The following is a 13,614-nucleotide window of genomic DNA, read 5'->3' as shown; positions in this document are numbered from 1 at the left end:
GTTGATTAATAACACCTCCAGAAATGAGCTTGGAGATGTTTTACCTCCGATATGAACATTTACTCACAATAACCAAGCTTTTATTTGATTTATAAAAAGGAGAATAAAACCAAGTGTTGAGCTGATCAAGGAAGCAATAATGTTCTAAACACATATATACGATGTGTTCTTGCACTAACTCTCTTTACGGCTAAATTATTTCAAGCATGATCCCAAAATGTTGTTCTTTTGAAGTATTAATACTGTTTAATATCCTGCACAGTTTAACTTTCTCATCCTAAGTTAAGAGTTTTTCAAAGAATTACAAAAAAAAAAAACATTAGCCAAGCATCTGCAGCTTAAGGCACATCAAAGAGGGCAGTTCAATCAGCTGAAAAATATTACTAATAATAATTCTGATCAGGCTAAAAATATGTACACCCAGTGTTAGTCTGGTGATCAAATCTCCAACTTCCTGCTGAGCACCTCTCAGCTTTTGTCTGAGGAAAGAGAGAGAAAAAAAAACGAAAGGGGGAAAAAAAGAGCGATTTCCATTTGCAGCCGTCTCATGCGGATGCAACACAAGAGGGGATTAAGGCAGCCTTTCTGAGAGATTTGGATCTGCATACTTTTCCGGTCTCCGGAGACAGACAGAGGCAACTCACACATGCATGCACGCGGTACGGCGAGGTGCCGTACGGTGGCCGAAACGGACCGAGATTTACCGGGACCCCTTTATTTGTGACAGCGTCGGACAGGAAGCAGCTTCAAACCGAAATCAGAGCTTAAATCACTGTTTTCCTTCAGCTGGATCATGAATTCAGATTGTTTCTCAAGTAAACACAAGTTGCTTTTCCACTAATATGGTGTGAAGTCGACATACTCACCCCTTTTGAAATTGACACAACTTGTAAGCTTCCTGAAGAAACGCCTGTTAATAAATATGTGATAGAATTTAAAGTGTCTGCATTCTAGCATTTTCCCCAAAAAAACAGCTTTTTGCAGTTTTGACAGAAAGCAAAACAAAAACTATGGAGAAATAAAAGACACCAGATCACACCATCTTCATTTCTATCTCTCAAAAGCAAAAATGCTGTTTTTAAACCATCTTTCTTTGGAAAAAGAAGCTGAGAAACGAACAGTGGCCTCCTGTGTTCTTGTCTTTCTCCTCGGGGTCGGACTTTTCCACTTCAACCTTTTACAGCAACACAAATAAGACTAAAAAACGGTCACGAATTCCCAAGAAATATCCGATGCCGTGTTTCCGTTTCCCCAAAATCCCGATGAGTCAGACTCAGATAATCCTCATGTGTGGAAACGAGCAAATCAGAGAAGAAGTTAGGAAAAAGGGAGCGTGTGAAAAATAAGGTCCTCCCTCCAGACCTTCTGATCATCGGTCTGGGAATGTTTTCATGGGTCACGTGTGTGTGTGTGTGTGTGTGTGGGGGGGGGGGGGGGGGGGGGGGGGGTAGCTTATGGACGGCGTGTGCAGCCGTTTGTATGCATGTTTGCCCGGCTCGCAAAAAGATGACAGCACTCGAGGGCAACACCTACACTCTGCACACGCTCAGCTGGTCACACACACACACACACACATACACACACACACACACACACACACACACACACACACGCACACACGCACACACGCACACACACGAGGAATGAGGTCCAGTCACAACAGTCTGGGGCGTCTGATCACCTCCTCCTTGTCTGTGATTCTTCGTCTGTGGTGTGATGGATGAATGCCTCGATACGATCCTGATATTCACGCCTTCCTTACTTTGCTACAATGTTACGATATTCTTAAAGTAAAACACCTTAAGGATCACAGACTGACCCAAACAAGTCATAGACATCACTAGAGCTATAAACTAAATATTAACTGTTCATGAGAAAGAAATGGTGGCTGTCAAATATCCTAAAGCCAGACTGAAACAGACACATGTCAGAAATGTGACAACTTTAGTCCAAACACACTAAAACGGTCAAAAAAGCTCCCATATCATTGATAAAGAACATGGCTGTAAGAACAAAATAATGTAAATGTTTAAGCATTAAGAAGTCTTTCTCTGTGTGGCATCAATCCAACAGCACCAACCATTTTTTAGAAATAATCAGCTGGTTATTACCATGAAATAAATCCCCAAAGATCCAGATGGAGAGGCCACAGCTGCACATGACTTCCAGCTCTCTCTCTCGTCCAACCGTTGGCTCGAGCCGGCCGGTTAATTAATTCGACAGCAAGTGTCATCGCACGAACCTCCAGGCTCCGAGCTCGTCTGCGGGTCAGACGTGGGCTCGGCTTTTTGGGGGGTCTCCCTCCCCGTCCGTCTCTCTCTGAACTAGAATTTTAGAATCACACTTCAGGGGGCAGACCGGCAATCAGGGGCTCGGTCTGCTGCTACTGCAAACTGGTGTGTGTGTGTGTGTGTGTGTGTGTGTGTGTGTGTGTGTGTGTGTGTGTGTGTGTGCCGGCTCCGCTCCAATTTGCAGCCATCTTTCTCGTGGCATCTTTGACAAATGGCTCGTCCTTTTGAAGAGCAGTCAACTGAGATCGACATCAAACTCACTGCACTGAAAACAAGAGGGGCCGGCTCATCCATTCACCGTGTCACAGAACTGCCCCGTCCGGTCTCCCAACGCCACACTTGTGCCCGCACACACACACACACACACACACAATGTAGGCCAGTGTCCTGCCAGCAAAGTCAATAACGGCGGCGCAGCGGGACGCCCAGTAATCGCCCCACTGATCCCAGGGACAACTTCATGAGAACATTTATGACCTCATGCACTGCAGCAACAGCGTACTTGGAGATGAACGCATCAGGATCGTTGGTTAATTCGATTTGAACACATAAATGTTCATCAGCATGAACAGGCTGGATAGGAAGTATTCAAGTATAGTGCAAATATTCCATCGGAGCAAAGGAGTCCAAGTGATTGGTTGCCACTGGTTACACCGCGTGCCTGTCTGCCCTCTATTTCCAAAAAACAAAACATGTAATCACGTCATTGTGCACAGCTAAAGTTTGTACTCAGGATGTGTTTGGTCAGTGGGATCAGACCACACAGTCAGCAGTTTGATGCTTTGCTCAAAAGCACTTGGCAGATGCGCTGATGACTGAATCCATCGCCCAGCACCACGACTGGAGACTCTAAAAGTCATCCAAATGATCCAAACAAGTCAGTCAGCTAGTAAACACGATGGTTGATGAACTGACCTCCGCCGAAAGGCGCCCAGATGACCCTGCGGATCGTCTTCACCCAATCCTCCATGTCATTCTGGGTGCTGGCCATGAGGAGGTAGGTCTCATGGTTGGCTGTCATCCGCTCTCTGTCGCCCCCTGGTCGAAGAAAAAGACACAGAAACGCCGACGGTTAGTTTTACAGTTTACAGAGAGACGGTCGCCAAAAGTCTCTCCAGAGGCAAAACCGTCATGAGAAGCAGAGGGAAGAATCAAAGTGTCCAATACAAAGAGAAATCACCAGCATTTCTAGGACAGCACCACAGGGAAGGTAGGTGTAGGTATGACCTGCTGGTTGGCCGACACACACACACACACACACACACACACACACACACACACACACACACACACACACACACACACACACACACACACACACACACACACACACACACACACACACACACACACACACACGTTTACATCTCTGGGCAGAAGTGTGGACAACCCCCGATCACCCCCCTGATTTGAGGGGACGAGGGGTGTGAAGCTGATTCACAATGCAAATCTGGTGTCAGCCATCGCTATGACAACAGAGCCATTTGTGCCGCTCAAATTCATCAAACGATCGAATAAAAACGGATGAGGACGCAGCGATGCACCTGCTCCGCTTCAGGAAGAGATGAGCTGTTAGGAGAGAAGCGGTGCGTCGTTGAATTATTCACCACTTTGACCACCAGGGATCCCGCACCATCGATTGGTTTCCTTCTACTTGCTCATGAAAACATATCTATAGATTTCTACGACACAATATGACACCGGAATCACAGAATCATAGTTCCATGGAAGAACATTTAATACATTTTCTTTCATCTGTCAACAAACCATTGAAATGTGAGGAGGCCATTATTACACGTTGGCAGGTTTGGGGCTTAAAGACTTGTTGCTCTTGACGACAGATGACTGGTGCAGCTCCGCGGGGCGTGCGACCTTGACAGTGACGGTGACGGTGATTCTCCCCGTCAGTCTTAATGAGATCTCGTTAGCGGGCAGCAGATGCCAGCGTTCGGCCCTACGTGGCGTTCTCCATGTTCACGATGTTATGAACACACACAATGTGACACAAGGATGAAGAAGAGACCTCACCACGCGGGCATAATAGTGTGTGTGTGTGTGTGTGTGTGTGTGTGTGTGTGTGTGTGTGTGCAATAACTCATTATAGTTCCTAATTGAGGGAAACTAGTTTGTGTGGCTTAATGGCTGAATATGACAACAAACAATAACATTCAGAAATCTTTACAATCATTAAAGCTATGGTCTACACCCCCCCAACCAAACCCCTCCCCTCAGTGTTCCACGATTGGACGAGGTGGGAGTGGGAGGGGACGAGGCGGGATGACGAGGAGCAGGGGAGACGAGGGGATTGGATGGAGGGTACGAGCCAATGGGAGCCTTCCGGAGCAATGGCTCCCATTGGTCAATTTCTATGCAGGCCTACGGCTGATAGACTGAATGGATTTTTTTTTATTTATTCCAAATCGTAGACCATAGCTTTAAATGAACCAAAACATGAGAAAATTATTTTCATACGGTCACATACTGAGGGAACTCGTGTTGATAAATATGAGTGGACGGTGAAAATGTTTCAATGTATTTTTTAGCAGCGTTTTTTTCTGCAATTGAAGTTCCTTTTTCGCCTTAATGGCAGGAAGGAAGAGCGACTCGAATCTCGACATTTCAATTTCACATGTAAAGTTTCTTTTAGCATCCGAATGGAACATCAGAGCGATTCCAATCCAATTGCAATTTTCGGTTACAAGCTTTCCATTTTTGAATCTACGACCTTCCGTTCTGAAGATCCCCCCCCCCCCCCCCCCCCCCTTAAATAGTCACACCCACATTTCTTTTCGTGCTTCCTACGCCCATGCCTGGGAGTCACAGTGAAGCCGCCTCATCAAAGCTTGCACATAAGTTCAATCAGAGTCCATTCAACATTTCATAGGCCATTCCTGATCCAGTGATTAGTCACTACCCGCGAGCTCCCATTAATTAGCCGACACCTCACATGAAGAAAGAAAAAAGGCACAACTACTTCTGCCAATCACGATCCAAACATTAAGTGTCGCAAAGCAAACTGTTCTGTCCCTTCACTGGCGACTCAAACACAGGAGGCGGCTTCAGCTCACCTCGTTACGCGCGAGGACCACGTCCGTCTGCCGCCGCCTCGAGCCGCGACGCGCGAGACATCCCCAACGAAGCCGTGTCAACAAGGCGGAACGCTGCTCTCGGATCGGCCGCTGAATGTGCGCAGCTCACTTAAAACATGAGGGCGCGCGCGCGCACACACACGTGAGTTCTTCAGTGTTAACAGCTACTGTGTGGCTCAACCTGAAGTCCTCCGCCTCCCTTTACAGGAGTGGATTTAATTCAGAGAGAGAGAGAGAGAGAGAGAGAGAGAGAGAGAGAGAGAGAGAGAGAGAGAGAGAGAGAGAGAGACTACCAGGGGCGTTCCAAGCTTTTTTAAGGGGTCCAGGGAGCAAGTCAGCCCCCCTCCACCATGTGACCCTGGAAATGTAGGCATCTTTAAGAATGTCTCAGTTTAAAAAAAATGGAAATTATTCCCTAAAAAAAGTGGGGTCCTGTTGTGTTTATTACTCAGACAGGAGTAAAATGTGCATTATAACTATTTTCAAGTAGAATTAAACACATAAAAAAATAATTTTACGGTAGAAAGGGCATGCCTGTATCGAAATCCAACATAGCAAATATCTAGTTTATTAATAGCTATTATATAACATCTGCATATTTAATTATTGGCCTAAAAAGGTGTGCATACCTTAATAGCTTAACGACAATAATTACATATAAATGAAACAATGTTGCTGCCACACTATTGTGTTCCTTGACAGAAAGCGATGCAGGTTCATATCGATTAAGGAAGCCTTCTGTCTGACGGAGGTCTCCGGTTACCGTGTCCCAGCAGGTGCAGGCTATTTCTGCTGCTGTGTATTTGGCCCAGCGTGGGAAAATGCACTTTGTTGTGAAACGTGTGCCGTGTACGACGGCCCTCGGTGTCAAAACCTGCTCAGAAGATCCTCTAATCCGCCTGTTTGTCATCATAAATTACTAGGGGAAAAAAGAAGCAGGCCCCAATACCAAGAAAATGGCAACACTTTCCAGAAAATTGTCCTCACTCAGCGTTCCCAGATAACGTCTCCACGTCAGACCCACAGAGGTCAGTGGATGTTTCAGATAAACTGATAATAAAGAGAAAACCCAAGCCACATTCCTGTGAAGAACAAATATTAGCTTTTAGATTCCAGGTCTGCAACTTTCACAGCTGATTTTGGTTCAATTAAGCCAAGATAAAAGCATTCAGCTCAGATATCAGCTCGTCCCCTGCGGGTAAAAGTCTCTACATCTGTCCACCAAATAAAATGACTGGAGGCTCCACTTTGACAGATTGTTCACCGGCCGTCTTAAAGTATTTTCTCCAGCACACAAGCGTCTGACTGGCACTCTCGCCTCTTAAATGAGACCGATCCCAGCAGGCGTTCTCTGCCGGGAGACGGCCGAGGCTCTTCGCTTATAGCACGGCGGTACCTGAAGAGACAACCGTGACAGCTGTCACCATTCTCCACGCTTCGCCACGCCGCCTAAACTTTTCTAAACTCAGCGGTGAACAATTGTCAGCTTCACAGAGGCGTGCAGGCTGAGGACGGCGTTAAAAAGAAGGATTTTTCAATTCACCTTGAGAGACTTGAGACTCGAACCTCGGGGGGGAAAAAGAGTTTAAATGTTATTCTATTCACGAAGCTGCTCTGCACTAACGTGACGACTTAGTTCTCTTGAACTTCTGCGATTTATGTACGATGAAACTACTCCAAGCTGAAATAAAGCACATGCATCTTATTTGATTACCTCTGAATAATTACACGGCCTTAATCCAAAACCGTGACGTTCCATTCCAAACCTGCATCATGTTAAAATATCTCTAACTTATTTAAAGCTGCTGTGTGTCTCATAATTATTGGGTTCAGGCAGCTGACAACTGTTCATTCCAGTCTTGACCTTAATAAGTGGCCGAAGCCAGCAGCAGACTGGTGTTTAACTGACGGCCTCCAAAAAAAACAGGTGGGAGACAACAAAGGATCCCACTGTGCTTGTAATTGCTCACAAATACCTGGAGCCCCCCGATACACCTCACTCTGACCTGGACCTCCTGCAGGACAACATGCTATTATAGCGTATCCATTCTAAGCACCGGATGGTAGGCGTCGCAGAGTAAACGCTTTCGTTTTGTGGAGATAACAGAAGTAATCTTTGACCATCCACTGTGCCGGCAAAAGATAAAGGCACATAAACCCTGATAACATGTAACAAATACGAGAGCCGGACGAGCTGTTTCTTCCAGTCTTTATGCTAAGCTACGCTAACTGAATCCCGTCCTGGAGCTCCATATTTAACGAACAGATGGGAAAATGTTTACCGGTCTTATAATGGGTTCAAGTGCAGAAAACAGAGAAGCAGTCTGGAAGTCCAACAAACCTCATGTTCTCATTGCAAAAGAGTCTAACAATGCAAGACTCTCAAAAGGGAGTGAGGTCAGAAATTACCTTAAAAAATATTCCGTATCCTCGGAGGTGGAATCCATTTTTTGTTGTGAAAATGTGAAGTTGTTCCAGACTTTGATTGTGTTGCTTGCCAAGCGGAGGAAGCAGCTGCTGCTGGCCCCGAAAACAATGCAGACACTGTAACTGCCTTGTATAGCTTTAAATGACAAATAATATGCGTCATAATTCTCCCGGTGTGTGTGTGTGTGTGTGTGTGTGTGTGTGTGTGCAGAGGGAGATTACATGACTTCATCACTGTCTGCAAGAGTCTTCTTGTTTGTGAGCAAGCAGGGGCAAGTTGAGATCCAATATTGCGTCCCATGATAGTCTTCTCTTCCACGCATCATAAATACCTCACTCACCTGCCGAGCTGCAACGCACCAAAAAGAAAAGAAAACCAGAAAAAGTTCCTCATTCATGCGGAATGATGATTGAAAGTGGAAACAAAATGTTTCCCTTTTTTTCATCTTTTCCACACGCCGGTTTGATTCATGAGTGATATTCGCCTCCAGATGATCTAATCCTTCAGAAATCTGGAGTAAAGTGTGTTTTAAAAAAAAAAAATCATCACACAGATCAGCTCAACATTTAGTCAAATAACTCATGATCGTTACCTTGACGCGAGGACAGTAAATCACATAATCCGTACTGTGGCAAACTATGAACTATGTCCATGGTCTCTGGAGATCCAGAAAGGAGGCCCCCTGAGTGGACTGCAGAGTCCCCCTACCCACGCCTGGGTCTAACTTTTAGTCCGGACGGAGCTGCTCTGCCAGGTTTTTTTGGACCCCGGCTCAGAATGAGTGAGTGAGCACAGCTGAGAGGGTGTGAAAGAGAAAGGGAAGCAGGGAGGGAGGGAGGGAGGGAGGTGAGGTTTGAAGAGGGGGTTGGGGAGTACACACACACACACACACACACACACACACACACACACTCGCATACTTCTCTTAAAGCACTGTAATGGGAACAATGGGCAGATCTCTCTGAAGGCTTGGGTTTAAAAAGGTCGCGACCCCGTAAGCAAACACGGGACGTCCCATTCACACTGCGGCGCTTTGTTAGCGTCTTCAACCACAAACTGCTTCCAGCGTGATGATGTCATAACGTTGACTTTTCTTTTGCACGTGGGAGTGAGGAAGTCTTATTACTGCTGTTATTACCATCATCACATGGCTGCTGTTTCACTACATCGCTTTGTTATCTTTTCATGTTGTGTTTAAGTGCAATGAATTAATTTAATCGTGTTTGTTCACGCAGACTTTAATGAAGTGAGTAAAACTAACATCGATAACGTAAATTATCGTTAACGTAAAACAGCTGCTGTTGATAGAAGAACAAACAATTTGCAGACATTTTAATATACAGCTTAGTCAGTAATTAATTAAATTTGAAAGTCCCATCGCCTGATGGTTGACAATGATAATAATCGAATAATAACGTCATCAAAAAACACTTTTTTCCTGTTTTAGATCATTTGAATTTGAATTTATTTGGGTTTTGATGGATATTTGGGATAATCAGACACTTTCCACCCTCCATCCTCATGTTTATGATGGTTGATAATAATTAACTTTCATATCCAACGATCCTAAACTCTCACTCCAACTTTACGTGCATATGGACTCCTGGTTTTAAACTCCTCCTCCGTGGCTCGACCCCCCCCTCCCACGCATCTATAATGGGTGATCCCGTCCCAGCTGACCCCCGGTCAGGTATGGATGGCTGACTCTCCTCTCGGTGCCGTGGCGGCTCTCGCCCTGTCGATAGCCGTAATCTGAAGGCGGACACCAAAAACACCGGCCTCCCCGGAGACATTGTTAGCTGGAGAACACAGACTCCATAGACATAGACTCCGGCTATCCATTACCAACCGACGCTGAATGAGTAACAAAGTGAACAGGAGTGGGGGGGAGGTCAAAGGGGACGAGGGGTTGTTTGGCTCTACTGTCCGTCCGCCGGCGTCCACGGGGGAGACGGTAATCCTGGCACAAAAAATGGAGTGTAATGGCCAACTCTAACCTCTCTCTATTCTTCTGGTGCTGAAAGGCACACGTGATATTGTGGGTCAGTCGCAGGAAAAGCAGAGCGTCTCCGTCGTGATTTCATGCCAACTAAATAAAGAGCCGTGTCTGCGTGTCCTGCCAAGCCCGCCGTAAATATCCCATTATGTAAGGGGAATCGATTTCAACTTAAGGAAAAGGAAACTCGGACTCCACTTAAAGTCCAGTCGCAGCGATAATTTAATAAGATGGAGAAATAAGACAAACATAGCATTTTGTAACAAGGCTTATCTTCTTTTCTGACTCTGACAGGAACGAGTTCATCATGTTTATTAGGAGTATATGCTCAGATAGTTTCATACTTCACTGTGACTGAAACCAGTCGGAGCCTTCGGGGGCAGGAAGTTAGATTCAAATGATGCTAATGACCTAAAAGTAAAGTGATTTGTAGTAAATGTAAAGAATGATAATACAAATATGACGTGGTCTTAAGTGTTAACCGGCATTTACTTCAGCTCTAGGCTGTTTGCAGGAAACCACAAACCTATTTGTTTCAGTGGTAACTCGCAATAAAAACGGAGATGCATTCCCAAACATGCACAACAAGACTTTGAGGTTTGTTAAAATACCAAAAACCCCTCGGAGTAAACCGATGAAGACCCCTGACAGCTTTGGCGACTTAACATCCCGTTAAAAAGTTGGCACTTAAACACTTGAACGCAACGCTGGGAGGTTGGAACGTTCCATGAGTAATCACAAGCAGAGCGATGCTTCGTAGGAACGCTGCAGATCCAGATCCAAGAGAACCTGGAGAGCTCCTGAACGCAGCTTTTAGCCCGTTATTTCAGAGGATTCGTGCACAGCCGGGAGCACTTTAAACAAACCGCTCCTCTGTAACACGCATGTGAAACAGGGAAGTCGCCCTCGCGGTTACGTAAACAGATCTCACTGTGACAGATCACCGATCGGTGGGGTGTATATATCATGCACTCTCATCCGTGGGACTGTAAATCTGGCGAGCGTGCCAGGAATTCATACTCGCCGTTGCACTCTGCGACCCCGACGCCGAATCCAGAATCTGTTTTGATTTGGATTCAGGATGTTGTCGGTGCTAAGTCTCACACACACACACACACACACACACACACACACACACACACACACACACACACACACTGATGCAGATAAGGATGCCACTGTTTAAATGATTAATGTTGCTCTGTGAAGGGGGAGATTTAAGTCTCCCCCCCATTAAAGCTTTCATCTTAATGACTTGGAGGGACGAGACGCAGACAAACAGCCTCCCTTCATCCAGGCCAAGAGAATGAAACGAGAGGTGGACTTGACAAAGTACCTGTTGCTCTGCTCCCTAATGCCCTCTAATATCACCTTTCAGCGCTGATGGGGGGCCTTCGGGCCAGACGCACACCTGCACTCCCCCACAGCCAAAATTGGTAGGTTGAGTCCGGCCCGGCACTTTGGGAAGAGCGTTTGAACTCTTCAGACGGGGTTAAAGAAACCTGGACGTCTGGTTTATTGTGCGACTTGCTTCTTCTGTGTGAGAGCCAAAGGGGATGAGCAACGAGGGAGGATGATCAGGGGCTATCGGTGATGACCTTTGACCCCACGGATGCAACAACAAACTGAGCTGTAAGGAAAATGCTTCTTGTGATTTTTTTTGTTTGATTCACCTTCTCATATGTCATAGAAGCATTTGATCAACATTTCCATTTGCTGGATTGCTTCTGGATATTGACGGGCCTGTCAGACGGGAACATTACTGTTGATTTAGACAGCAGACGTTCATAAATCATCACCCCCCTCCTTCATATGTCTGCTTCATGATGGATAAGGTTGAATATAAAAGGTGTCATTCTTGGTGTGTTTCCCAGAGCAGGAGGACACGTGTCACCGTGTTTTTCAGCGTTTCCATCTCCACACACACATCTTTATATAAAAATAACCTCCTGTTGACTCGCCGGCCCCGACTGTTCGGAGGGCCAACGGATGGCATCAGCATCGGCAAGATAAGCGCATTTTCATTTTTGTCCGCGGCAGCAGTCCTGTCTGCGTTGCCGCTCCGCATCCTCGTTGTTTTCTCTGACAAAGCTCGACCGGAGCTCTGCCGGGCCCGGAGAGGGCCGCGGTGCAGGGGGGGGGTGGGGGGAGAAAAAAAAGATTGGTGGTGATCTAAGTGGAGAGACAGAGAAACGCTGACCATGAGCTCGGCTCTTTGTGCGTCGCTGAACTGCTGCTGATGCTGTTCGGTCAGCGCTCTCGATTCAGAGCCATAAAGCCGTCATCAACTAGCATCGCTACGGAGTTGCTAGGCTGCAACTAACATTTATGTCCATTCCTGAGTGATATATATATGATGAATATACCGCTTTTTCACAATGAATGAGTTAGTTCTTTGGTCCACACACCAAAGTCTTCACATTGCTTTTTAATCCAGAACCTGAAGGAAGGAAGTTTTCAATGCTGGAATCAGGAAAACGTTTGTCATTTTTGCTTGAAAAGTTACATCAATTCATCGATTCATTTCCTGTCCACTAATTGCGTCAACTCTTTCCTTTGATTGAAGCTGTTGACACCGGATCAATTCAACAATGCAATTGCGGATGGAAATTAGTTTCTAGCTAAGATGTATTTGCACCTGTTCATCAATATGCATTGTCCTCTCCAAATAAACAAACAAATAATACAAATATCAAAACTGAATGTCAGTAAACAATAACCTTTTAAAGATATGGGTTTTTCAGTTCAACATCTGAGAGATATAAAACCTCTCCTTCCTGTCTTCTCTTTCCTCCTAGAATCCGTCACACTTTTTGAAATACCTTCTCTGCTTTCCGACCCTCGCAGTGTTTCTACTCTCTCCCACATGTTGCTTCAGATTTCTGCAGGAGAACGGGATGGATTTACAGGCAGTCTGGGAGCCATGAATTCAGGAGCGGGTCCTGTTATCTGCCTCAAGCAGCCAAGCAAAGTTAAATTTGACCCCGGCTGTGAGAATGCCTTCTTTTTTCTTTTTTTGCTTAGCGTGATTTTCCTTCCTCTGGCAAGAAAAAAAGCTACATATAGTCCAAACACACCTGGGTGGCATTGAACCACATGTATGCTTTTAAAGCTTATGTTGAGTAACAGGTTAATACTTACAAGTTATTATATAATTTATATACTTTGTATATTACTTTCTTTTGAAATGACTTAATCTTTAATGACTTCTGCTTCTATATTCACTCATTCAACATTTATTCTAATATTGGACGCTGCATACTTTACACATCTGCGTTGGTGTACATGTCTTAGAGGGGACCACAGAATATATGGGGACTAAAAAGTTGTAAAAGTTTGAAAACAACAAAAGTTAGTAGGAAGTGAGTTTACCAGACCTCTGTAGCTCGTTCCTCATCTGAAAGCTAGAACAGCTTGAGGCAACATTAGCCGCTACTAGCATAACACAGCCTGATATCTCTGACCAAACTGGCGGTTGAGTTGCATTGTAGGTAATGTAGTAGGTAGTATATCTCCGTTCAGATATTGTTATTTCTACACGGTAAGAGATTAAATACTCCGAGCGCCAAAAGATGAATATTCGTCTCCATCCTGTCAAAACAGCGCCACAGATTAAGCCAATGGCTTCATATCAAATGAAAAAGAACATGTTTGCAGGTGTTGCTATAGAGGGCAAATAAAAAGGACACTGCGGGGATTTCATTTCAACATCAGGAATGCAAGCATCAATAAACAGCTCATCTGAATTCACAGCTGCAATAAACACCAGCGACGAACTGGAACTTGTAAAACAGCCATCTGCTGACGAGA

General features: G+C 45.3%; 2 protein-coding genes across 4 annotated transcripts in view; one reads left to right on the top strand and one right to left on the bottom strand.

Annotated features, from left to right (window-relative positions):
• arhgap24 (Rho GTPase activating protein 24) overlaps window positions 1–13,614 on the bottom strand; it is a 47,477-nt gene that overhangs the window by 5,655 nt on the left and 28,208 nt on the right. For 2 of the 3 annotated variants that reach the window (XM_084034994.1, XM_084034995.1), the window contains one exon: window positions 3,207–3,329. In XM_084034994.1, the coding sequence (XP_083891120.1) occupies window positions 3,207–3,329 (123 nt within the window). Of the gene's footprint in view, window positions 1–3,206; window positions 3,330–5,359; window positions 5,562–13,614 lie in introns of those variants that run through there. The other variant, XM_084034996.1, reaches the window with a different exon arrangement.
• The window catches only part of mapk10 (mitogen-activated protein kinase 10), a 50,465-nt gene that overhangs the window by 34,481 nt on the left and 2,370 nt on the right, over window positions 1–13,614 (top strand). The gene's annotated exons all lie outside the window — the stretch shown is intronic.

This window comes from Eutrigla gurnardus (assembly GCF_963514095.1).
Source record: "Eutrigla gurnardus genome assembly, chromosome: 19".
NCBI lineage: Eukaryota > Metazoa > Chordata > Actinopteri > Perciformes > Triglidae > Eutrigla > Eutrigla gurnardus.
Note: the sequence above shows the minus strand (reverse complement) of the source record. Positions and strands in the feature narration are given on the sequence as shown.